This window comes from Myripristis murdjan, chromosome 9, assembly GCF_902150065.1.
Source record: "Myripristis murdjan chromosome 9, fMyrMur1.1, whole genome shotgun sequence".
Taxonomy (NCBI): domain Eukaryota; kingdom Metazoa; phylum Chordata; class Actinopteri; order Holocentriformes; family Holocentridae; genus Myripristis; species Myripristis murdjan.
Genome location: NC_043988.1, coordinates 27,968,536 through 27,995,340, shown reverse-complemented (window position 1 = coordinate 27,995,340; position 26,805 = coordinate 27,968,536). Strand labels below are relative to the sequence as shown.

The following is a 26,805-nucleotide window of genomic DNA, read 5'->3' as shown; positions in this document are numbered from 1 at the left end:
AGGGTATAGATTAGTAAATGGATGTAGTTTTTTTTCCTACCATGTGACCTCAGAGGGCATCCATACAAAAAAAGCAGAAGCAGGCTGAACTGAATCCTCTGAAACGTCTACATATGGACTGTAGAAAGATATTAATAATTTTATGGTTACCAACATTCTCTCAGATTTCACTCTTCTCCATAGAAGCGTCACATTTGGTCGCAACGTTTATAGTAACAAAGACGATGATGCTTTTTCTCTCATTAGATTAATCTTGCTTCTTTATAAAAGCCATATTCATGATTGTAAATTTGCATACAAAGAAAAAACTCACTTTTCTGTGTTCATCAGGGAAATGTAACAATATTTATCAATAGTGTTGTCATCACAAAACAAGAAAGCAATCAAAATGGTTAATGTGTGCGCTAGTCTTTGACTTTTTTTTTTTATAACACTTTAATGTTTTTTCTATCTTTTTATTATGCGTTTATTTGTTGTTGTTTTTTTCTGTTATATTTTGAATGTTGGTGTCTTAACATTTTAGTGAGATCTTTGTTTGTATCTTAACATTAAGATTTCCAAGGAGGAGTGAGACCTCTTCATTTTTCCCACGTCTCAGACGCTGGACGGACGGGCACGTGAGGCGCTTTAGCAGCTGTTTAACCGGGGCTCGTCACTACGTCACCGGGCATCTCTGCTCTGATTGGGTCGCTCTTGTGCAACGGGCTAGTGGTATAAACTCAGCAGTTTGAAGGAGTTGGCAGAGTCTCCTGCGGGGATCGCGTCCGTCTCGGGGGGGAAACTCTGCTGAGCCGAGGGGGGAGACTAGAGGCTTTCCGTCGCTTTCCGCTCACACCGTGTTGCAAAGCGCTTCAAAGATGCAGAGCTGCGCCAAGTCTTGGGGAATCATCTTCGCCAAGTCGGTGAGCCCCCATGCACCTTGCAGGCATCTGAGTGGCAGGAGCCGCTTAGTTGGGAAACTTCAGGCGAGGATCCGAAAGGGCGAAGCAGCATCCCTGACGGTGCGGGGCGTCCGGACTTCTACGGTTTTCGCCTCCAGACAGATCGAGAGGATCCTGCCCAGACATGACGACTTCGCCGAGCGGCACATCGGTCCAGGTGAGAGGGAGAAGAGAGAAATGCTGGATGCTCTTGGACTGGAGGTGAGATTTCATTGTCTTATACAAAAAAATAGTTGAGCGAAGAAATAACCGTGCGTTTTTTTTTTTTTTTAAATAAAATTATTATGATCATTTTTAAACCTAATTTACAAACGCACACATTGCTTGAAACAGCCGCACGTTGCTGAAAATGTAACACATCACACCATGATGTTTTGCGCGCTTTTATTGATAACACAAATTTGCATTGTTTTCAGTCGATCGACCAGCTGATCGAAAACACAGTTCCAGCCTCCATCCGCATTCAACGGAGCATGAAAATGGATGATCCAGTCTGTAAGTTTCTCCTCCACACGATTTACACTTGTTATTGTCGATTATCTGTGAACAGGACTATTGCATGCTGGCTTGGAGAGACAGACGCGAGAGAGAAAGCGGCGAAAAGGGTGCGCGATCAACGCAAACTGTGAAATATATATATATAAAAAATGATAATCTGTGAAATCGATATATACATTTAAAAGATCAGGGTTTTTTCACTCGTGTGTGGTGATTTCGTTTCCCTCCCCGTACATAAAACGGGCGTGAAATCAAGGCAAGTGAGTGGATGAAATGTAGGTTGCACTTCTATTGTGTGCCATGAAGCGCTCTCCCCTGTTAAGTCTTCCTTTGAACATATTTGGAGTTGTTTTTGCGAAACTCGGCGAGCGGCACCAATCTCCTGTTGGGAAGCCGATGCTCATAGGATGGCAACTGGAGTGTAAAGTTTAGCCTTGAGCTCCCGTCCCAAGTCCAGTTTAATCTGGTTACAGCGTTCACATTACATCACAGCTGAATGGGGTTCCTAATAAGGTGACTTGGGTGTTTTTGCCTGCATTTGATTGGATTTTTTTTTTTTTTTTGTATGATGAGCAATGAATGTCGACCCCCATCCTGTTAACCGGGTCTGTGAGCCCTTTGAAACGTTTGCAATCAGTGATTAAAAAAAAAAATATATATATAGACATATATACATATTTATTTGTTGCGTATTCCAACATTTAAAAAAAAAAAAAAAAAAAAAGCTACAGACGGACTAATCAGGAGATCATATTAGTAAGACGCTAAGAGCTTGCAATTTAACACTTGGCAGGGAATAACGTAGCTATTTATGTCTAAAAAATATTTAAATACAAATGAATATTCAGCCTTTCAGTACACACATACAGCACTCCCCCTTACAGCTGGATAACAGAGGTATGACTCAATAAAAATAAGCCTTTTCAAATACAAATGGATTTCCTGGAAACTGACAAGAGGCTTGTGGGATATTTGGCAAACCGGAGCTGCTTTTGTGTTGTCATCCCTCTCTGAGCGCACAGAGGTGCATAGCCGAAAGAATAATCTATCACATAGTCATTATTGGCACTGGTGCCCTAAATTACCACAGGGCGCTGGAGCAGAAAGCAGGGCGACCAGTTTGGATCCGGCAAGTTTGGGCACATGACTTCTCAGGAAAGGAAGTCAATATTCCCAGGTACACTGTGGGTTTTATAAGCCACCTTGCCTGCGACTCCCCTCGCCGGTCCCTCCTCTGCCTCTGTCAGGTTTCATAATGCGACAAGCCATGCTGAAGAAACAAACTGGAAGCTGTGCTGGTTTTTTGCTTGTTCAGCTTTGTAGGGCTTCATTTGCAAAGCCAGCGAGGGATTCGCTCTTCCAACAATAGATGTGCTGGATGCTTCTGAATCAGGCTTTTTTTGTTGCTCTGAAGAACTCTGGGACCATGGGAAAACAGTCCTCCCCAGTGAAACGAATACACACACATACACACATGCACGCACACACACACACACATACACACACACACACACACACACACACACACAGCTCACCCTGAACCTGTTGATGATCCACTAAATTCCGCTTTTTTTTTTTTTTTAATCGAATTCAGTTGATTCAGCCTTCCCAAAACACTTGTGCGCAGCTGAATGTGCACCGAGCTGCCTGTTACAGGAACTGTAAATGTGCTCTTTTTATGCTGTGTAACGGGCAAATGGTGTTACCCTTTCGCCATGAAGGGCTAGAGGTGTCTTTCTGTTTTGAAAATGAGAGTAGTTTGGGCTCTGGGTTCAGACGCATGGTATTGTCCATTCCTTGGAGTTGCTAGGCAGCCAGGCGAGGCCAGAGGAATCTCAGTGGCTGGGTGTGCATTGGCAGCGCTCCCTTACAGCAGTGGGGAATGAGGCGAAATAACTAGCCATCGGGAAAGAGCCCATATGTGTCCACTGTCCAGTCATTCTCTCTGTGAGGAGAAGTGGGGATTGAGTGTATGACAGGGACAGAAATGTGGCAAAGTGTCCACTGAAAATGAATGGAGAAATGTACAAGGAAAATTCATTTCACCCAGCTTTTTTCCAAAGTTTGGCCATGTTTTGTTTACATCCTGAAACTTTTAAGGGGCTTGGGTGGGTGCAAAGGTCTTTTTTTTTTTTTTTTTTTTTTTTTTTTTTGTGATATGTGGCGTGCACATTCTTTTTAATCAGCTGCATGCCATGCTGATCTGTCTGATCTGATTAAACTTAAAATAGTCACGTTCCCAGATTAGAGAGGAGATGCTGCTCATTTTGTCGGATCTTATGGTATCACTCCTCGGACATTATTGGTCATTTGATTTGTCAAATCTTGGATGAGAGCGCAGAGTTTAAAATGTGTAGTTGCATAATTTCCTTACAAAGTTCCTTATACATTCTCGCCGCATTGCACTGTGCCCATTTTAGCGTTGAGCCAGACATCGTCAGTCCTTATGTGCACAAATTCACAACACGCTCTTGACTGTTTCGCAGGTGAGAATGAGGTTTTGGAGGCTCTCCAGAAGATTGCAGCAAAGAACAAGATGTGGAGGTCCTACATTGGCATGGGCTACTACAGCTGCTCAGTACCACCACCCATTCAGCGTAATCTCCTGGAGAACTCAGGCTGGTGAGTAGCCTCAGTTGACCCTCCCTCAACTCTAAAAGACAACTTATGGAAATTAGGGGGTGTTGTGTGTCCTGAGCCAACCTTTTCTCCCACTGCAATCTAAATCTAACAGTATATTTGTGCACAAGTTTGCAAATGTTTAATCTTGTTTTCTGCAGCTTTCAGCGAGGCACTCATGTTGTATAACAGATTAACATGTTTATTTATGGGACTCTGCTGCTTATTAAGAACTTAATTGCTATGCCTCACGCTAACGTGCCTTTAATAGGAAGTCTTGTGATTTGAGGCTTGAGCTCCCACTTTAGTTTTAGAATTGATTCAGTGACTTCACTCATGTGAGACCTCATGATGAACCCTTCACAGTGCATTCTGCTGTGTACAATGTATTTTCACACACCTCCAAACTAACCAGCTTTGTCAGTGTTTGCTCCCAAAATCCTCCCATGAGCTTTTGTGGAAATTGCTTGTCATACAATGAATGCGCTCTTTACTCGTGCTGAAAACAAGTTGAAAATGGGCTCCTGCCCAAGTGTCCGGACTCGCTCTGTGGTTTCATTGAGTCCCTTTTGTCCCCAGGGTGACTCAGTACACGCCCTATCAGCCCGAGGTTTCTCAGGGTCGCCTGGAGTCTCTGCTCAACTACCAGACCATGATTTGCGACATCACCGGCATGGCTGTGGCCAATGCCTCCCTGCTTGACGAGGGCACGGCTGCTGCTGAGGCCATGCAGCTCTGCCACAGGTCAGCCTGACACTGAGCAGGAACACTGTCTCGGTTGCAGGAAAATATATAGAGAAGAAGTTTGCCTGCAATGAAGTGTGGTTCAAAACTGTACTTAGTTAGAGGTAATAACCCTGGAGTAGTATTTATTGCTCATCTCTCAGCCATAGCAAGAAAATATAAGGAATGCAGGACAACTTCAAATGACCACAAGCCACTAACCCTGCACTTGAAGAGTAAACCTCCGTTTCTAGGTTGCCAACATCACAGGCAATTTGGCAGTAGAGCGATAGTTTAGTGACAACTGATGCAAAAAAAATGTGATTGAGAAGTGTTTGGATGAGAAATAAGAGCCAAGGAGAGGATAGAGCTGTTTAATTTTTAATCCGGATGATGCCTGATCTGTTCGCTTGTCGTTTTACGCTCTCAGTAGTCATGTTGACCTTTTATTGTCTCTATCCGCTCTTTGCAGACAGAACAAAAGAAGGACCTTCTACATTGACCCACGTTGTCACCCGCAGACCATTGCTGTGGTTCAGACCAGAGCCAAGTATGTACTTTTACTTCCAGTGATAACACACACTCAAATCTATTTTCCTAAACTAAGCACCCCAACCAAGTCATGATATGAAAGCCCCTTGCATGGACCACCAGTTTTAGTGAAAGGAGAAACAGAAATTTTACAATATACATATACTGACACTTTATCGTACATCATTGTATTTCCATGCCCAGTATATAAATATTGATCTCCCATTAGTAAGCCACTGTTGTCTTTTCTTACAAAATTCAAAAAAATGCAACAAAGGGATGTTTTCTCTTTGGACCAGCACCAGTAGTTAAATCACCAAGCTGAGTGCTGACTTTTTTAAAAATATCATTTTACAAACTGTAGCAGTCAAACGTTGCCCCTCTCTGCCCGTCATGTCACAGCTACATCGGGGTGAAGACGGTGCTGAAGCTGCCGCATGAGATGGACTTCAGCGGGAAGGACGTGAGCGGTGTGCTCTTCCAGTACCCAGACACCGACGGCAGGGTGGAGGACTTCACTGCTCTGGTGGACCGCGCCCACAAAGCAGGGGTGAGAGAGCTCTTCACACAGAAAGGTTGTGATGTCGGGAAGAGAGGGCGAGAATTTCTTTTCAGCTAAGTTGTGCAGCACATCGAATGCTTCTCTTAACATTTTTCAGTAGGGTTGGGTGATATAGACAAAATTGGTTGGAGCTTTTGTAAGACATTTACATGCAACAGATTTTTTGACAAACAATCACTAGTAATTTGGATATGATGTGACCAAGCAGGGGGAGGCAAATAATATAACAAGAACCAGTCTTAGTTCAGAAAATAGTATCCCCTTATCGTAATGCAGCTGTGAAAACTAGGAAACATTTATGCCACATTACGATGTAATGATATCCACATTCCCAGACAATATCTGGTCTCATATCACAGTATCAATAAAATACAGATATCACCCAGCCCTACTTGTCAGACATATCCTTGATTTGTGATGGGTGTGACTCAGTGGTGTTAAAATGACAGGCTGATGGAGAAATAGCTAATTTGTTTGAATGGAGAGTTATATCCTTTCACAAAAAAATAATGCATTTTAGTGCTTTTAGTTCATGAACAGCTTTCAGCAGACAGTCTGAGGCGACATGGAGACATCTGGCCATCAGCCTCAGACAGTACTAGTTTCACAAAGGTGTTGCAGAATATATCTGACTCTCCTGCGTCCCAAGAGTTGCATTTCTTTTGTTGACGAAGCAGTGATTTGCCTCATCCTTGCTTTCTTGTGCAGGCCTTGGCTTGCTGTGCCACGGATCTGCTGGCTCTCTGTGTGCTGCGGCCCCCCGGTGAGTTCGGGGTTGACATTGCGCTGGGCAGTTCTCAGAGGTTTGGGGTGCCTCTTTGCTACGGCGGCCCCCACGCTGCCTTCTTCTCCGTGAAAGAGAACCTGGTCCGGATGATGCCCGGCAGAATGGTTGGAGTCACCAGGTGAGGGACAGTCGTGGGTCAGAATCCCCTAAAATGGTACTTTTTTTTTTTTTTTTTTTTTTTTTTTTTTTTTTTAAGTGTAGTTAGTTTACTATGCACTCCACACTTATTTAATTAGGAGCTTCTTCATAAACAACTTTTGAACCCTGACAGTACTTGGACCTGTGTGTGGACTCATTGTATTTGGGATTTCCTCTAGATAAAACCCTGGAAGTCCTTAGAAAACAGTCTAATCTCATGTGTGCCGTGTGTGATCTTTCCAATAATTCCACTTTAATGAACTCAGTTCGGCCATTGGACATTCTTCCCAGACATTTTACATACCCCAACAATGCGCCATCTGTTCATGTTGCAGGGATGCAGCTGGTAAGGAAGTGTACCGGCTTGCTCTGCAGACCAGGGAGCAGCACATCCGCAGAGACAAAGCCACCAGCAACATCTGCACCGCCCAGGTATGATCAAGTTCATATTCAAGTTTATTTCTATGCACAAATTTAAAAATGCTAATAAAGAAAAGAAAGGAGAAACCAAACCTTACAGGTGAGATAAAAAAAAACAAAACAAACAATAGCAACAATGTAAGGGGCAATAATAGTTAGAAAGCATTAAGGTGCGCAGTGGCCTGGGTTCGAATCCGGCCCAGGCGCTTTGCTGAATGTTGTCCCTTGTCTTTCCTGTGACTGTCAAAAAAGAAGAAATGCTCAAAAATAATCTTACAAAACAACAGTAGTCATAATGAAAGCAGTCTTTAAACTTTACTCACAAATTGCATCAATGTGCTTGTGCTGTGTTTTTATGCAGTGAATTAAGTTGGTTTCTTTTTTTTTTCCACTTTTGGTCAAACTGCCTCTTCCAGGCCCTGCTGGCCAACATGGCAGCCATGTATGCACTGTACCACGGTCCACAGGGACTCAAACACATCGCAGAGAGGACTCACAACGCTGCTCTGATCCTGGCTGAAGGTAAGTCAGCTTGTTTTTTTGCCTCTACATCACCATGTGGGTCGATCAGCAGATAAACTAGACTGTTGTGTCCCCTTCGGTGTGTCTCAGGTCTGAAGAGAGCCGGCCACAGGCTGCACAGCGAGATGTTCTTCGACACTCTGAAGATCCACTGCAGCGTGGCAGCCAAAGACATCCTGGAGCGGGCCGTGCAGAGGCAGATCAACCTGCGAGTCTACACCGAGGGAGTGGTGAGAGCTAGTGCCGCTCTTTTTACATCCTCAGAGGACTGTTGAACGATTCATAAACTGCGATTTCTTAGACTCACAGAGGCTGCAACTGCCTTTACTTAAAATGGCAGGGAAGAAATTACTCCCCCCCCCCTTTTTTTTCAAGCTCAGTTTCTTCTCTTTCCTTAAAAATACCTCACCAGAGAGCTGTTACCATTAATCTAAACAAGAAAATGGTTCTCTGTGCTGCCATATTAATGAATAATAATGACAGTGCTCTGATCACAGGGCAGAGGGTGTTGTTTTTTTAATGATTGGCCTAATTTCTATCAAAGGTTTTGGGGCTTGTCCACCCTCAGTCATGCAGTTCAAATGGTCACAGCAGAAAGATCCATGAGACCGTTTACACCCTCATGTTGTGTTTTTTAGTAAATTTGAGCTTCCTTTAACTACCATAACAAGGTTTACTGTTGGGTGAGGCTGCTTTAACCCACCTCGTCTCTCCGTCCACAGTTGGGTGTCTCTCTGGATGAGACTGTGACTGAGAGGGACTTGGATGACCTGCTCTGGGTGTTTGGCTGTGAATCTTCAGCTGTACGTGAGCTGCTGCTGCTGCTGCATGTGTTTTTGTGCCGTCACACTCATTTCATCTGTCACACATCACATACACACACTCTCACCCAACTGAGGATTTCACTTGTTTTAATATTTTCTTGTCATCTTGTTAAATAAAAGAAAAGTAAACAAACAAAAATGCTCTTTTGTTTCAGCTGAGATATTTTAATACATGGCTCAGGGCTGCTTTGTAACTCACTCACACATACCAGTAATTTGCATATTTTCATTTTTTCTTATTACATTTTTATAATGGTTTTGTAATTCCTTTGCTGCTGTTATATATATATATATATTTTTTATCACTGTGCAAACAGACAAAACCTTTTAAAGTACACAGCCTCCTGTTTACAGCCTCTTGTTTGCCTTGGCAGGAGCTGATCGCTGAGAAGATGGGTGAGCGGGTGAAAGGGATTATGGGAAGTCCTTTTAAGAGGACAAGCAAGTACCTGGCCCACCAGGTCTTCAACAGGTTGGTGCATCTCAGTTAATTAGCAGTGTGACGTGTGTCGTGACGACGTGTGGCGTTTGATGTTCAATCTCTGTCTTGAGAATGAGACGTCACCTCTCAGTGAGATGACCTGAGTAAATAAAGGTTAAATAAAATACAGATTGTTGGTTTTCACCCCAGCTGCCTTTACTGAACATGCCACTGGTGTTGATACTTTTTTATGTGTGGCAAAACAATGTTATTAACCCTACCTGAGGAACCTCACTGCAGTGCCGACTTTGAACTTTCCTTTGAAAATACTGAAAAAAAAAATGACAGCTTGATGTGTTTGTAGCGCTGGGACAAAGCGGTGCTGCATTGTGACAGAAATACATTCTGGTATCAGAGCTTGTTAGTCCGCAGTGTATTTCTCCTTCTATTAGTTACATAATCAATACATGGTAACCTAGTGAATTAATCTTATTTTCCATATTGTTTGTCTGACATTCAGCGCTGTTGATGCTGCTTTTATCCGTGACGTATTAAATAGTCCTACTGGCTTCCGAGTCATATTGCATCTCTCAGTTAAACCTCTGTCGTTTTGGTTCCTCCGTCTCTCTCCAGCTACCACTCAGAGACCAACATTGTGCGATACATGAAGCGCCTGGAGAACAAGGACATCTCCCTGGTGCACAGCATGATCCCACTGGTCAGTCTCTCACTTCAAGTCAGAAAGAGCATTCACTTTGGCATCATATCTTATGCCAGAGTTATGCAGGGATAAATACATCTTCTTTTCTTGTCCAGGGCTCCTGCACCATGAAGCTGAACAGTTCCTCAGAGCTCATGGTGAGTCGATCAGCCGGTCTGACTCACAGCTGGACAGCAAATCGGACGCTGTCAAACCAAATCAGATGTTTTTTTATAAAGTTTCATACACTCTGAATGCCTTAGCAACTGTTTTCTCTCGCTCTTTCTCTTGTTCTTTCTCTTGCTCTCGCGCTCTCTTCTCCTTCCAGCCCATCACCTGGAAGGAGTTTGCCAACATCCACCCCTTCGTACCTCTGGACCAGGCGCAGGGCTACCAGCAGCTCTTCAGGCAGCTGGAGAGGGACCTGTGTGAGGTGACAGGCTACGACAAGATCTCCTTCCAGCCCAACAGGTAAGACACACCTTTGTCACAACACTGCTGCCACCCACACACACACACACACAAACGCACACATGCACCAGTGTCTTGACCTGCACCCAGCCTCTCAGTGATCTCACAGGTCATGAAGTCCCTGTTTGCAGTGATTCATCAGGTGGCTCTAGTCCTACACGTGCGATTTTGAGCCTTTTTTAAGATTAAATGCATGAGTAATGGATGAAGCCTGTTAATCATTTATTGTAGGTGTACAGGTCCTTTGTGTGGCTCACATGGACCCAGGAATGTATGAATGAACATCACACATTATGACTGACTTATCCTTTTTTGTGCATATCAAATCAAAACAAGGCAAAATAGTTTAAAAAAGCTTATAGTACACTTACTTTTATGCAAAAAAAAAAAAGGGTTTATTTACTTCACACCATCATCAGGGTGCAAAAAAAGCTTGTGCAGTTAACAGAGAAGTGACTAATGGTAGAAGCACAGAAACAAAGCCTGATCCAGCACCTGGAAAAGGCAGTAAATACCTAACTTTCCTCCTTGGGTCTGAAACTTGATCTCTGGTTTTAGACTTTAGTCAGCATACAGTAGTCAAATGTAAGGAATGTAATCTGATAATTTTCTTGCTACCCTCTGGATTTCGTCTGATGAGGCGTTCCCATCCACCTGCTCGCCCTGATTATCACCACTTAGCTTATCAGCAACAAAGGGCTCATGAATAGCACACCATGCTACATTGGCCCGGGCAGATAGCAGACAGCTAGATTTCCATCCCATCTCTTTCTCTCCCCTTTTGGTAATGTCAGTAGACTGGTCTTTGAACTGTGCTGAGGTAAGGGCGTGTGGATGTATGTGCTGTGCATGACCCTGGTGTGCTTGCCTTGTTTCGCAGCGGTGCGCAGGGGGAATACGCCGGCCTGGCTGCCATAAAAGCCTACCTGAACTCAAAGGGAGAGAATCAGAGAACAGTAAGTGTGTTACCACCGAGACAAAGGTGAAGAATTGCAGCCAAACTGAATTTGATGGTGTTACATGGCGTTAATGGGTATTATCTTTGCCTGTAACTATAGGCATGCATGCATTATTTTACTCTTAATTGAGGTGTTTTGTGGGCATGACGGTGGGTACAAGCACTGTAATTTCCATTTTTATGGATGAAATAAACTTGACTCGACCGTCTCATTGCACATTTTAGGCTTTTGGCCGACTCCCTTACCCAAAGCAACTTCACTAAGTTTCAATCCCTAGATTACCTGCATTGTAAACAGTGCAGCAAAATGCAAGGATCAGAGCCCTAATGCCACATTCACTCATCCTCAGCAATTTACAATAAGTGCAGCAAGAAAAGCTTAAATAGCTTAAATTCTGGGATCACTGATGTTACAAGCTACTCAAAGTGTGACTCACAGGCTGATGGAGTCAAAGCAATAAGATCCCTGACAGTGTTTAATACATTAAAATCCCCTACAAGCCCATGTTCTGTCCAGAAACATAAAAAATATGAAAATAGTAATAAACTGACAAACTCAGTTAAAACTGGAATGCATGACCTGACCCCTTGAGACTCGAGAACAGACTTCCTTGCCTGACAGTGCAAACTGAATATCTGCCAGCAAAGGTTAATAAACAGTATTTGCACATAAGCCCTATCAGCCGGTGTTCCTGGTCAGGGCTTTTATTGTTCTCAGGCTCGATCAGGTTACGTTGACTTCAGATTAATAACGGTGCAATGGTGCTGCTTAAAGATTTCCCTCGCCGACTTAGCGTGCTGATAGGCAGTAGCTTCACGGCAAGGCGAGATAGGACGGTTTTCCTGAGATAAGACCTGCTGGTTCAAGTATTTTTATGCTGCTTTTGTAATTTGGCCTTTGTTTTTTAATGGCTCTCTCATAAACACATCTTAGATAGTGGCCTGATCCCTTGGAAACAGTCAAGGTCCAAACTGACAGTCATTTGTGCAAATAAGGGGCTGAAAACTCTGAGGTCCCAGTGGCGCAGGTTACCGGCTTTCAAGATTCCATATTTGGTGGTTTTAAGACTTTGGGAACTGCAAGTCATCGGTGTGACAACCGAGCACTGTGTTCCCAGTCAGTCATTTGTCAATGTTACCCAATCCACAGGTCTTACTGTCCGAGTTGTTGTGTGACTAAGTTGCAAAATGCCAGAAGGGTCACCCTAATAAGGAATAAAATCAATTGATGTCTACATTCAGGTTATATATTGATGCCAATTGATGGCCTGGACTTTACACAAAAGGTTAATTAAACTCTGGTTTCCCGCACACTAAGCCTAGTCATGGGCTGAAAAGCACTGACTGTTATTTTCAATGTGGATGTGATTTAGACTATACAAGCACTTTATCTGGTGTGAACACTAGCGAGGCCAAGCCATCACCATTTTTTTCCCCCAAAAGTCCCCCGTCAGCTTTTCCTTTTGTATAAACCATGGCTGTTAAATTTTAAAACTCATGGACAAAAAAAAATAGTTAAAATTGTATTTAATCAGTTTAATCAGATTATTCCACAGTTGTAGCTTCAGTTGAAATGTTTTCATCATTACGTTAAGACATTTTTCTTTGTCCAAATATGAATTAAGGCTACAAGTGTGCCACAACTTCTAGTAATTCAGGTTTTGCTTGCTGCTTGTCCAGATTCATTTTCCCTCTTCTTCTGTTCCGCCGTGCTGACGTTTCTCTCTGCTTCAGGTCTGTCTGATCCCCAAGTCGGCCCACGGCACCAACCCAGCCAGCGCTCAGATGGCTGGCATGAAGGTGCAGGTGGTGGAGGTCGACAAGGATGGCAACATCGACATGGCACACCTCAAGACCCTGGTGAGAGCTGGACTGAGTTGGGCAGCAAAAAATACAAAATACAAAAAGTAGAGAGACGTAAAAGCATGCAGGCTCAGTGCCGATCACTGTGCCTGCAAAGGCCTTGAGCCTCGGTCGCCATCTTTTCAGAACTGAGAAACACGTTTTCATGTTGACATATTTGTGTAACAGGAGTCTGAAACACCTGCCGAGCAGCAAATGCCAGTAAAACTTTGTCTTTGTCAGATTAATGGTTAAGTATCATCTACCACACTGGCCTGTCATTTTTCTAGAGGATAAAAGTTGAAAGTCTGACCACTGTGCACCCTGACAGGGAACAAGTCAAATCAAAGAAAAATGATGGCTATATATCTAACAGGCTATTGATTGGCTGCCTGTCAAACCGCCTCTATGCACAGTGGTGCTGTCTAAAGTTGTGCAAATCGATGAAATGAACCAGTGAGCAAATTTTAAATTGAAAAACATAAACCAATTCTTGCCTCTTTTCTGAATATGTTGCACAGGAACTGATGCTATGTATAATATAGCATTTTTAAAAAATGGGTATAGTGACATTCTCTATGGAAAAGTACAGTATTGTCGTTATTTTAGCCGGTGAAAATTATTTTAATTGAGCAGCTATTTGCAAGTGAGCTGAAATGTGTGAAAGTGTGCAGGTCAGACTGTTATATTTTCTGCATTGCATGAGATCATTTTAATAAATCCGTCTTATGCTGTGTCTAAACCCCTGTCCTCTCTTGTAGGTGGATAAACACAAGGCGAGCTTGGCTGCCATGATGATCACCTACCCCTCCACCTTTGGCGTGTTTGAGGAGAATATCAGTGACGTGTGTGATCTGATCCACCAGAACGGCGGCCAGGTCTACCTGGACGGTGCCAACATGAACGCCCAGGTGAGACATTAAACGGTGATGCAACATGCAGTGCGACAGGACTGCAGGCCTGGAGGGGAAGTGAGTTTTCTGCGCTTTGATTTGCAAAACTCAACCTGAATCGCATTGCAGTTCAAGGCAAGTGAAGAATAGTGTCCTGAAACCTCCAAAGCAGGGATTTCTTTGAAATTACCTGTCAAACTTGAAGGCTAATAGGATAAGGGTTTATAGATGAGGATTATTCCGCAGCGTAAGCCAAAAGAGATTGACCTTTGATGTCTGGAATATGTAGATGAAAGTCTTCACGTCAGCGCTGCTTCCACCAATGCGCTGCCAGACTGCGGACCCTGCCCCCTTCTCTGACTTCAAGATGCAAACTCATGTCTAAAGCCTCCTCCTCATGTACTGATAGTAATCTGTAACATGAGTCTTAAATAGTTAATAATTAACGAGGTAGGTCAAATTAAAAGGGGAATCCATGGATGCTGACTTGACTTATTTTTCTACAGAAGCAGACATCCTCGCAAAAAAACGTTTTTTTTATGAGTTTTGTGGACTTTCCTGCCAAACGAAAGCCGAGGCACGGCTTGTGATGTCATCAGTTTACCTTGCATGAGGCAGTTGAGAGAAAAACGCACGGCTAGACTCATTACTACTCACTTATTACATAACCACACTATATTTTCCTGTTTTCATCATAATTCTACGAAGCCATATGCACACACTCATAAAACCTACAGGATGTTATGTTACCTGTAAAACTCAGTTAATAAGTTACAGGAGTCTGAACATGCCATTGTTTTCTTTTCTTCTTTTTTTACAGCGACCCTTCATTTTAGAGGGCTTATCATAAACAATATCTGACTAACTCAAATGACAAATTTCTCATTATTGTGACAAGAAGTGATTAAAAATACATACATTATCCCTATTAACTAAACTTAAATCTATACCTATGCTATTCTGTAGAGTAGGAAAGTTTAGTCGTATGGATAAAATAGCTGTTATGTGTTTTTCCTCCCGTTCTTCATGGTAGAAAACTGCTAAAGCCAAGTTTTGATTGTTGATTTGTCTACTAATCAGTGACCAGACATCACTGAGGCTGTGTTCCTCTCTGGCCATCACTCAGCTTCTTTTTGTCTTGCCGTGTCCTCCAGGTGGGTCTGTGTCGTCCCGGTGATTACGGCTCTGATGTGTCTCATCTCAACCTCCACAAGACCTTCTGCATCCCTCATGGTGGAGGAGGCCCGGGCATGGGCCCCATCGGAGTGTAAGTCAGCATGGAGACTGTGGACAGCTGCATGCAAGACTTGGAAAAATCTAAAATAAATCATAAATCAGTTTGTGTTGCACACGAGTAAAGCTCCACACACTGACGCCATGTTTTATTACAGTTAAGATGTTACTAAGTGTAATTATTAGGGCTATGATGAGATGCTTCAATACTAACACGATACCTGGGAGCCCATTTGATCTTTATTGCGATACAATTTTTGTTTGCTTTTTTAAAACTAGACCATGGGGAAAGGTGAATCATACTCTTCTGGAGAATGTATATCATGAGTCACATTTCCAAAAACAATGCTCATCAAGTATTTAAGTGCTTAAATGTTGTCATTCAATATTACAATTCATTGCAATTTTTTTTTAATTATATTGATTCAGGAATCAAATTTGATTCAAGAAATAATTGTAAAAAATGTCTGTCGGTCACATCCAGTCATTAGCATCGCTTGTTCTAGTATTTCAGCTTATAATGGTCTTATAAAATTCATTCTCCCGTCATCAGGAAGGCCCACCTTGCCCCGTTCCTGCCGAGCCACCCGGTGGTTCCCATGCAGTCGGTGAACACCAGCAGCTCCCTGGGCACCATCAGCGCTGCTCCCTGGGGCTCCAGCGCCATCCTGCCCATCTCCTGGGCTTACATCAAGGTCAGCAGCAGCGGTCATGACAGCACTGTGGTAGCCAGTCAGGGTCAGGCTGAAAATGTGTCTTAAAAGTGGCAAGTTTTCGTGTAATTAACAGCAGAAGTACAACTCCAAAACAAATTCCGCAACCAAAGATGCGTTGGACGGACACTTGGCCCACAAGAACAAAATGAACAAGAACAAAAGTCCCAAACATCACTGCACGAATCACATGCAGACAATGCCATAGTGTCGAGCCTCCACCCACCCACTGTTGAAGGTTTTTATCGCCACAGCAGCTTTTTTTCAAGACAACACTGTGTTCAAGTGTTCAAGTCCAGGTTTTGACTCACACGCTCTGGAATGTGATAATCTTCCTCAGTGTCCTTGTCCAAATGAGATGAGTGAGGCATTTCGTGTGAAAATGCTACATTAACATTTTGGAAATGCTGTAGCTGCCTGACTGACTGACTGCTTAAAAAAAAAAAAAAAACATCTCTGTCGAGGGCCTTGAGATTACTTTAAATTATAATAGCATCAGTATGTTTTACTCTGGTGCTCGCAACACTTCTCAGAGTGAGTTTTTGTCAAATGTTGTGTAATGTCATTTTTGAATGATACTGATTTGAATAGTGCAAAACCTAAATACTATATTTCACCGGCTGACATCGCTCCTGCTCACGTTTGTGTAGATGATGGGTTCCAAAGGACTGGTTCATGCTACGGAAGTGGCCATCCTCAACGCCAACTACATGGCCAAGAGGCTGGAGGGCCACTACAAGGTCCTCTTCAGGGGCAGGAAAGGTGAGGAACTAAGATTTTTTTTTTCCATCAAAGATTTCAAGGGCTATTAATGAGGAAGTCTGGAGCCAGGGTTATTTTGAGTGGTCGAATCAGTCTCTCTCTGTTGCAGTCAGCTCATGTCAGATCTAACATGTTCTGCCTGATTTTCTTGTGTTGGTCTGGACAGGTTTTGTGGCTCACGAGTTCATTCTGGACGTGAGGCCATTCAAGAAGACGGCTAACATTGAAGCGGTTGATGTGGCCAAGAGGCTGCAGGACTACGGTGAGCCGAATGTCCACATCTCTCCTTCATGATCATGCACACCATTTATCCAGGGCTTGGAGCCAGACGTTTTTGAGCATGAAAAGAAAGTGAAAGTGGTAGAAAGTATCAGCTCTTGGAAATCTCCCTTAATAATGACAGTGACTGCTCAATTAAAGAGATACTTCCACTATTTAATGGATAATTTCAAGAGCTGTTACTTTCGCCCTGTTACGTCCTTCTGGCTCCAAACCCTCCATAGGCCATTTGGTAATCCTCACAATATAAATAACATGCATAACCCTTTTAGTTACCTAATGAATGGGTAACTCTAATTCCAGCGTTGCTACAGACACTTTATGTTCAATGCACGAGCGCTGATTCTGATTTTTGTGCGTTGTGCTTGGCGTCCAGGTTTCCACGCCCCCACCATGTCGTGGCCCGTGTCCGGCACTCTGATGATCGAGCCCACCGAGTCAGAGGACAAGGCTGAGATGGACCGATTCTGTGACGCCTTGCTGGGAATCAGACAGGAGATCGCGGACATTGAGGAGGGGAGGATGGACTCCCGCGTCAACCCGCTCAAGGTACAGCACAGCGCCGGCTTTGTTCATGAAACGTGTGTTTGTGTGGGACAAAAAAATGCAATAAACCAAGCTAATGTAGAGCTGCATGTTAGCCTTCTGCTGAGGTCGTCACGTGTTTATATATGTTTATGTTTATGTGTGTGTGTGTGTGTGTGTGTGTGTGTGTGCAGATGGCCCCTCACTCCCTGGCGTGCATCTCCTCCTCCACCTGGGACAGACCCTACTCCAGGGAGTTCGCTGCGTTCCCCTTGGTGAGTGTCCTCATCTCTGACTTCACACACTCCTGACAGCCTCTCTCCAGGGTTAAAGGGCCACCAAGTAATCGATGGTCTTTGTCAGCCTCTAGTGGTGAGCAGTAGGAATTACAACAACACTGATCGATCTCAGTTTCCCACAGGTCTCTGCAACAACCGGTCATGACAGGCTTTCACTGACAAAAATAACCAAGTCACCGCTCTCAACAGAGACGGGGAAGCTAGAAAAGTCTTGTGATCTGATCTGTTAATCTTTAGATTATTGAAATTAGGTTGTTGCAGCTGCAGAAGTGATATAATCCAGCAAGGAAAAGGAAATATGATGAGTGCACGACTAGAATATAAAAAGAAACAATAAAAAATGGTGGAGAGGTTCAGTTCACTTAAGTCATTTCTGAGTCGCTGCTGTTGATCAGCTGACCAGTCAAACCCTCACAGATATTTTATCGTCAGACGAAAACATATGATAATTATAAAAAACAAACTAAGGCAGTGCTCTACCAAAGATTATTATTATTATTATTATTATTATTTTTACAACTTGTTTCAGTCCGCTGTGAGTCGGCCTGCAGCCTGTGATCATGTGTCCGAGCCTCCCCTCTTGTCCCGTCTAGACTCTGATCCTGTCGTTAAACAGGAAGTGAATGTTCACCAATGAGATTTTACTTGCATTTTGATTGGATTAGTAAGACCACCTTAAGACTCAAAAGAGCCTTAAGGGGGCGGTTTTGCCATCAGGACCGCAAAACAGTTTAGCAGATTCAGATTCTTCTTTTAAATAATATCTCGACATGCTTTGATGTTTTTTTTTTTTTTTTTTGACCTTGTGTACTTCCTGAGCACCAACATTATTATGTAATAACCATTTTTTGTTCAATAGATTTCCTAATTTTTTTAATTTATTTTTTAAATTTTTACCTACTATTTATATTACCTAATGACTATCTTGTTCTTATTCAGTTTGTAAAGCACTTTATATCCTCTGCTTTTACATGCATGCATACCACACACACACATGTACAAAACATTAGGGACTCTTTTCATGAAGTACGGTGATGAGTTCCAGGTAAAAAGCCCTAGTCCCTTATTAATTTCCCTTATTAAATCTGCATCAATCACAAAAAAGGGGAAACGGTGGTCTCAAAGCTTTAAAATGTTTATCTTGTATGCCTCTGAGACTAGAACTCCTTAATATTTTGCACATTCAGTGATTTAAAACCTATTAATCACACATTAATAACCCACGTTGCCCTCACACTTCTCCTTCTCTTTGTGCCTGCAGCCCTTCATCAGGCCCGAGACCAAATTCTGGCCGAGCATCTCCAGGATCGACGACATCTACGGCGACCAGAACCTGGTGTGCACCTGCCCGCCCATGGAGGTCTACGAGTCTCCGTACGAAGAGAAGAGAGCCTCGTCGTAGGCGCGTCCGTCTCACCGCGCCCTCATCACCGGGGTCGACGGCGGTGTCCCCCTTCTCGAACTATTCCATTGGTGCAAAGATGCAACTTTTGCTCTCCCAGGTAGCAAAACGAGCGCACCCTGTGACACTGAGGCCTCTCCATGATAACGAACCGCAGCACTACACTTCCGAATCACTCTGAAGATCCCTCAAAGAGCCGAGCAGTGTTAATTTTTTGACCTCCCATCTCCTTATAAATGCCCTCGGTGCCTCTATTCCATGTTGTATAAAATAGTTGCCCCTTGTTTTTTCTCTTAAATACCAGAATGGACTGACAAAACGTAGGTGTCGAGTTGTCTCGTAGGCTTTTGTTAATATTTGCATCCAGTGTATGAAAATGTTTTAATGTATGTTGTGACATTATGTCAGCCACATAGACGAGGCTAGTCTTATTGTTTAATTTTTAATGAACTGTTTTCTAATCTTATAATTGTTTTCAGTCTGTTCTAGAAGAAAAAAATGGCTGCATTAAACATTTTTTGTCTTAAAGCCTTTTGAGTGTTTCAATGTTCACTGTCATGAGGTAGTCAATACGCATAACTGGAAAACTGCAATAAGGAGTCTATCATTCATATTTTAGGCAACACTGCCACCCAGTGGTGACTAGTGGAACACCTCCTCCCATGTTCTCACAATTACAGTCACAATGCTGTCAACACCAGTATGCTTCACACTAACAAGCTAGATTATGAGACTGTCAGACGCTTTATGCAGGGAACCAGGGAATCATTTCCCATAATTCCTTTGTTTTCAGCTGGTCTTTTATCCCCATTTAATTGGCGTGCTCTGTGTTACTGTTCCAGGATCTGTCAGCTCTATTACGAAAGCATGAGAGTCTTCAGGCAAATTTGCATGTTTGACATATCCCACTGATGTGACGGATTAAGCTGATGGGGATAAGGTCGTGTGAAAAACCTCAAACTTTGATTCTCAGCAGCTGAAACATTCCCCGGATTCAAAAGACACACAAATCTAAGTCATCCTTGGTGTTTGATGGCATGCTGACCTGCTCCTGAAACTCTGTGCTGCCTCAGGATCTGTTTCAGCTCTAATGTGAGCAAACACTAACATACAGCATACGATACCATTCCACTAATTCTACTCTGACGTTTCCTCTCAAAACTAATTTCCTGGTGATATGGCTTTGATTGTGCATTTTTAATGTAGAGCAAAGGTGCAAAGGGGAGTTGCATGAGATAACTCATATTGCATCATTATTAGACCATATCCCAAAGGAAAGCCTTCTGGAATTTCCTGAGGAGCTGTTGGTAGGCCGGGTTCCCTTTAAAATAAATAAATAAATATAAAATAAAATATACTGACACAAATTTGAATCTCCTTTGCATGTACCAAAAAGTTGGATCAGTTGGACTTGCAGGAAATGATAAAATCACAATTTTGTCAGTGTTTATATTGAGACAGCCAGCTGACAAGACCTGTGGAAAACTTAGGACGCTGCGCCTCCTGCTGGTGACACATGGTAATCACAAAGTGTGCTGGTTTCAACACGTATCCACTTCCAGAAATGTGAGTTCAGGCCAACAGGGTGACGTTAATCCACATGTGGTAAACCAGCCCACAGATACGCAGCAAGACGATGTAAAACAAAGTTACAGACAAACATTTTGGCCATGTTCAACTTATTTTGAATCTTTTTTATTTTTAATTCTCTTGTCAGAGACGCTCAACAGAGCCTTGTGTCCCATCAACAACTTATAAAACATAAAAACGGACAGTGGAAAAAGACAGCGTGACCTTTAACTTACATTGGCTTGAATCCAATGTATCCATTTAGTTCTTTATCTGTAGTAATACTGCATAGATAAACACACAGTGGAAGTCTAAACAAAGGCACTCTCCTGCCTGTTTAAACAGGGAAGCCCACTTTTTTTTCTGGACAGTCAACAACAGATCTGATCGGAGCTGCAAACACTGAAGATCAGATATGTTCTCATGTTCATGCATCCAGTGTCTCAGCACAAGTCATTAGAGCTTTCTTAGTGCAATACTCACTTGAAACAGAGATACTGAAAGGGCCTGGGGTGAGATTTCAAACGGCATTTCAACAAAATACCACAATATGATCCTTTTTGAAAAGCACAGACACATTTTCTAACATGAAACAAGACAAAAACAACAGGTTGTTTTCCGCATGACGACCTTTGTGGCGCTTGATTTTGATGTGGCACCATTTTATGATGCATACATCTATCCCGTTTTCTAACTGCACCACACAACCCATTACCGACTGGAAACCTGAACACAAAACTAGAGATAATAGGATTTGCTTTAGCATGTGCTTAAGGAGCTCGGGAGCAGCTCTTACGTAACATAGTTATCCAGTAAGTCAGGCTGTATTTATCCAGTAGTGTTTAAACTTTCCCCAGACGTTGGGGAAATGATTAAAAAAAAAAAAAAAGTGAACCCACAGGATTTCAGTGTCTCTTTGGTCAAGTATTTGTTCCTGGCTACAAATAAAAAGAAAAATACACAGCTATAAATGTATTTCATGATAAAAAATGATGTGATTCAGACACAAAATCCTCACTCAACCTAATAATAAAAAAAAAATAATCTAAACCTGCTTCACACATTCACAAGTCTAAACCATCCAGAGACAGCCAGTGTGAGGATTACTGGATCAAACCAGCTGAAAAATCAACAAAGTCTCACTAAGACAGAGAAAGCCCGCCTCTACCTCCATCCACACTCTCCTATGTGTCTATTTTGTGTTCAAGGGGTCCAAGGAGGCTTCTATTTCGTCACTGGCCGATGCTTTTTTCCTCTCAATGAGGCGGTCGACAAGGACGACAAACAGCCCTGACGTGATGAAGCAGAGGCCCGACAGGTAGAAGGCAGCGCTGTAGTCGTCTGTCTGGTCCACCAGCCAGCCTGCGCCGGGGAGAAACAAGAGACGGGACGTCACGGTGCGCCGCGGCTGATGAATTAATAAGCAGCTGCAGCCGTTCATTCAGGAGCATGCAGAGTTACAGTGGGGATGTTGCAATGTGGCCTTTATTCAAGGACATGATGATGCGCTCTTTTGCAAAAGATGTGATATCAAAGTTATTACCTGAAATGAATCATCACATAACATCACATCGCAAGCAGACCAGACTACCATCATGGTTTTTATATTGGTCTCCATAAGACCATAAGGCAACTGCAACCAATTAAAAATGCTGAATGAGTTGCCTTTTGGAGTGAAAGGACAGCTTTGACTTCACTGTTTTCACTGAGAGTAAATGGAAGGATTCATGTTACTGAAAACAATGCAGTGTTTTCTTGTATTTCTGTCTTGTTTTGTACACAAAATGAGAACTGCAGTTGTTTCTGTTAATTCCTGCACAAAATCAATATATGAAAGTGCATTTTTGTGCAAGAAAAATTTCATTTCATTTTCATTTCATCACTTTTTAGAAACTTTTTGTGTAGGGCTCCAAGTAACAATTGTTTTTCATTGTTGATTAATCGATTAATAATACATTTTTCTAGAAACCGACAAATCATTTAGTCTATTAAGTGTCAAAAATGACATGCAAATTATCAGAACCCAAAGGAAGGTCTTCAATTGCTTCCTCACTCTGACCAGCAGCCAAAAAAACATCAAATTGTTAATTTTATAACACTATCAACTCTCAGCATGTGGGTGATCTCAGTGAAGCTGGAATCGGCAAATGTTTGGGATTTTTACTTGATAAAAGACTAAACCAACTAACAGAATATCACAATCAGATTAACTTTCTGCAGGTCAACGAACCAATTAATCGACTGATCATTCCAGCCCTGTGTTTCTCGATGTAACAGCAGCCTTCTCACCTGCAGCAGGCGGACCAACAAAGCCCCCGGCGCTCCTGAAGAGCATGAAGAAACCCAGGCCGCTGTCGAATCCCTCCAGGCCCACGATGTCCACGATGGAGGTGACGTGGATGGCCACTACGCAGCCGAACAGGTAGCCGTAGAGCGAGGAGAAGACCAGCAGCCCCCAGTAGCTGTGGCTGATGGGCAGCAGGAGCAGCACCACACCCAGCAGGGACACAATCATGGTCAGCAGCTGCAAGTTCCTCACCAGCCTCATGTTGGCCAGCCACCCGCACGTAAGCCTCCCCCCCAGGTCGGCCATGGCCAGGACAGAGAGGATAGACGCTGCCCAGTACTGCTCCATACCCAAACTGTGGGCGTAGGGCACCAGAAAGAGAGGCGGGATGAAAAACGCGGCCGCCGCTAAGATGGCAAACACGATGTAGAGTAAAAGTTCAGGTTTCCTCAGCAAGGAGCACTGGAAGACAACTTTCTTCTTTGGCGTTTTGCTGTCGAGACCGTCTTTGGTTTTTTCGACCGTGCTCTCGGCCGCGTCCAGGGGCCTCATGAGGGCGCCGCACACGCACAGGTTGAGCTGAAGGCCTCCAATAATGAGCAAGGCTCCCTGCCAGGTGTAGGCCTCGATAAGCCACTGGAAGACGGGGCTGAAGATGACAGCAAACACACACTCCCCTGAGCTGGCGATGGCGTACGCGATGGGCCGCCACCGTACAAAGTAGTGGCTGACGATGCTGTTCGCAGGGATCCAGGAGAAGGAAATACCGGTTCCTGGAAGCAGAGGAAGGAGAGATTTAAAAGTTGTGGGGGAGAGCCACAGATCCAGACTGATATACAGTAACAGCTGGCCATTATCATCAACTCACATTAGATCCTCACAGATATATCAATATTGGCATCTTTGGCCAATTATTATTACATGGCCATGATGCATACTCAATCGTGATTGGTCGTCTGAGGCATTCTGGCATACATAATTATCTATTGAAATTAATTACAAGAATACACAAGCCTATTTCTACTATTTCTTATTTCACCATTTTAATACTATTTAGTTCTCCACCTTACTGTTTTTTTGTTTTTACACAAATTTTTTAAACTGCTCACTTGCTCAGATGTCCTTCCCCCCCCACATACACCCTACACTTCTTGGTCTCTCACTGTGCACACAAGGCTGCACCTCTCTCTCTCTGTGTGTGTCTCTGCTCTTTTGACTTTCTTTGTCAGCAGTGTGTTTAATAAACTCGCCCAAAACACACAACTTTTTTCAACCTGACTCCATTTTCACAACAGCAGGTGAGCTGCATGTGGAGAGGGCTTGTTGTTCATAACTTATCCAAACGATTGAAACCAATGTGGTATCGAATGGCACTTTCCCTTTGTGGGGCTGATGTGAAACTGGATGTAGAAATTAGTTTAACATTAACTGAAAACTGTTTAAGGATCAAAGTATACTTGGGCCAGGTGTCCAAGTATAACATGCGTGGGAAACACTGCATGGAATAAGCAGGGTAATCCCTGATGAGGTGGCCCCCTGAAAAATAATGACCACCATGTAGGGAAAGAACCCAAAGATTATTTTTCAATAGAGGACCACCTAGTCTTGGATTATTTCTCATGTATGACTCGGTTTTTACAATAATTTGTACAGAAATGTGAGTCGGCAAAGAGGCCTATCACAGCTGAGCAGCTCAAAGCAAAGTCACAAGAGCAGTGTTGCTTCCTGGGGTTCAAAGAGGAGCTCATACTGTGGCTGTTACCTTGCAGGACGCCCATGCTGACGTACAGCCAGGGCAGGTTCAGGTCCAGAGATGCCAGCACCATTCCCGAGGCAGTCAGCAGGCCTCCAACCATGATGACCTCTCTCTGAGAAAACTCCAAGCTTAGTGCACTAGCCACTGGAGCTGGGGATCAATGAGAAACAGCACTATAGAACAGCCTCCTTTTATTTAAATGCATAACAATCTCAAGCAAATGACAACACTTTTGTTTTTTTTTGTTTTGTTTTTTTTGTTTTTTTACCTCCGAGGTGAAACATGGCTATAGTGGTTGAGGTGACCCAGGACGTCGTGCTGGTGGGGACTCCGAAGTGACTCTGGATCTCCAGGAAGAAGAGGCCGAAGTTCTTGAGGACAGCGGCGGTGAGGCCCATGACGAGGAAGGCTGAGGCGACCACCACCCAGCCATAACCCCCGTCAGGAGGTCCAGCTTTCCTGGACGCCATCTTCAGCTGCTCTGGAGGCTCTCCACCAGCCTACAAAGAAAGGTTGTTAGATATGCAGATCAAAGAAAAGAACGGCACCACTCTGGCAATAAACTCCCAGGGGATGTAATTTCCATGAAAATGAGTATGCAAAATATCCGAGGTCAACTGAAAAGGGTTTGACAATGGCTGCTGCTGATATCTTGAGAGCAGTAGCCATTGACCAATGTATTATGCTGATATAACGCTGTTTTTTTGGTGTGTGCAACAGATAAAATCCCCAAAATTAAAAATACTAATAACAAAGTTGCTAAACTTAAATGAACACTCATTTAACACGTTGTTGTCTGCATTGTCTCTGTTTGCTTAAGTGGATCTGCAGTCAGGGGTGCAGCCAGGAATTTTGGGCCCCATGAAATATATATATATATATATATATATATATATATATATATACTCGATGATGGTTTAATAATTTTATATTAGTTTTTACCTATTTTTTGGGGCCCCTGTCAGGCAAGGGCCCTTGGAATTGTCCTAACTTTTCCCCCATATATGGCACCCCTGTCTGCAGTGCATCAGCCTTGTGAGCACAGGCATCAGCGGATGACGATTATATCTCAAAATGCCTGATATCAGCCCGACCTCTGTAAAATCTGCAGTGATGAATGACCTTTGGGATGCACTTTGAAGTTTGCATGGCAGCTGGGAAGAACAAACAGGGTGCAAATTGGTCCTGGTATTTTGTGTATATCCACTGTAAGTACTGTGCACGTGCTGCCGTTCACACCAATGGAAAAGAAAGACATAGAGTTATCGGGATTAAAGGGGCCAGACAACAGGATGACTCACTCAATCAGCAAGTCTGAACCAATCAGGAAGCCTGAACTACCCCAAATATGCATTTTCCTTCCACACATGTCAACATGTCTGTCTGCTCACCTCTTAAAATGACAGTCTCTCACAGTTTCCTATATTCATGCATTACTGGTCAAGACTATTTCCAAGACTATTTCCATGTGCAGAAAACAACTGTCCTGCTGGACTGAATGTCTACATATCTATCAAATGGACTGACTAAATGTGTCCATTTGGGATTTTGCACAATAAACATGAGGGGTAAAAGTTTACTTTAAGTGTTCATTAGACTGATTCAACACTGTCATAACAATGACATGATACCTGTAATAAACATGAATTAATTTTTTGACTGATATCATTCAATGTCTTTCAGCCACATCATGGTTATGGCACTGCTATGTCAGATACACCAACACCACTTCAATATGACCGAATAAGGTCCTGCCAGGGTGCAGTCCGGCCTTTACATAATAATGAGCATGAGCTATTTATTATAGGGCAGCTGGTAAATTACAGGTTATACCTATTATCTTTGTAAATGTTACGCACAGGTATTTTTTTTTCCCTTTTTAAAATATATATTATATACACAGAAAATAACAGTTTCTGATCACAGTTTGATGTATGACAGGCTGGTCAGACTCACTGCAGCTCGGTGTCGCCTCTACTGGTGGTGAGCTCCGGGAGCGACGTGCCGGTTTGTCTCCCCGGCGCTCATACTTCCTTTCCCTGCAGTGAAATCGGCCTCCCTCGGCCTGCGGTGCGGTGCGGCACTGCTCGGCCTGTCGTGTCCTCTGTGCAGGACAGCGCGTCTCCGCTT

At 43.2% G+C, this 26,805-nt stretch overlaps 3 protein-coding genes across 3 annotated transcripts in view; 1 reads left to right on the top strand and 2 right to left on the bottom strand.

The window, feature by feature from the left end:
• Positions 1-26,805, bottom strand: part of hint2 (histidine triad nucleotide binding protein 2) — a 390,237-nt gene that overhangs the window by 90,520 nt on the left and 272,912 nt on the right. The window contains 1 exon segment of the mRNA XM_030059357.1: positions 12,785-12,808. Within this exon segment, the coding sequence (XP_029915217.1) occupies positions 12,785-12,808 (24 nt within the window).
• Positions 858-19,591, top strand: gldc (glycine dehydrogenase (decarboxylating)). The gene is made up of 25 exons (XM_030059338.1): positions 858-1,142; positions 1,358-1,436; positions 3,926-4,061; positions 4,638-4,802; positions 5,254-5,331; positions 5,715-5,862; positions 6,583-6,779; positions 7,135-7,231; positions 7,636-7,741; positions 7,832-7,971; positions 8,464-8,544; positions 8,940-9,037; positions 9,620-9,704; positions 9,803-9,844; positions 10,015-10,157; positions 11,038-11,113; positions 12,850-12,975; positions 13,719-13,868; positions 15,005-15,117; positions 15,637-15,778; positions 16,447-16,558; positions 16,725-16,820; positions 17,214-17,386; positions 17,557-17,637; positions 18,923-19,591. The coding sequence occupies exons 1-25, from the start codon at positions 858-860 to the stop codon at positions 19,061-19,063; spliced, it is 3,090 nt and encodes a 1,029-aa protein (XP_029915198.1). The 3' UTR covers positions 19,064-19,591.
• On the bottom strand, positions 20,737-26,797 carry LOC115364772 (monocarboxylate transporter 13). The gene is made up of 5 exons (XM_030059350.1): positions 26,632-26,797; positions 24,944-25,175; positions 24,682-24,825; positions 22,922-23,692; positions 20,737-21,994 (listed from the first exon to the last, which is right to left on the bottom strand). The coding sequence occupies exons 2-5, from the start codon at positions 25,143-25,145 to the stop codon at positions 21,825-21,827; spliced, it is 1,287 nt and encodes a 428-aa protein (XP_029915210.1). The 5' UTR covers positions 25,146-25,175; positions 26,632-26,797; the 3' UTR covers positions 20,737-21,824.

Excerpts from the sequence above, each read along its gene's own strand:
- gldc (XM_030059338.1), top strand. The coding sequence starts at position 858 with ATGCAGAGCTGCGCCAAGTCTTGGGGAATCATCTTCGCCAAGTCGGTG. Across the intron at positions 15,118-15,636 it reads GGCATGGGCCCCATCGGAGT|GAAGGCCCACCTTGCCCCGT; the intron begins GTAAGTCAGCAT and ends TCCCGTCATCAG. Across the intron at positions 16,559-16,724 it reads CCTCTTCAGGGGCAGGAAAG|GTTTTGTGGCTCACGAGTTC; the intron begins GTGAGGAACTAA and ends TGGTCTGGACAG.
- LOC115364772 (XM_030059350.1), bottom strand. The coding sequence starts at position 25,145 with ATGGCGTCCAGGAAAGCTGGACCTCCTGACGGGGGTTATGGCTGGGTG. Across the intron at positions 24,826-24,943 it reads AGCCATGTTTCACCTCGGAG|CTCCAGTGGCTAGTGCACTA; the intron begins GTAAAAAAACAA and ends ATTGATCCCCAG. Across the intron at positions 23,693-24,681 it reads CAGCATGGGCGTCCTGCAAG|GAACCGGTATTTCCTTCTCC; the intron begins GTAACAGCCACA and ends CTCTGCTTCCAG.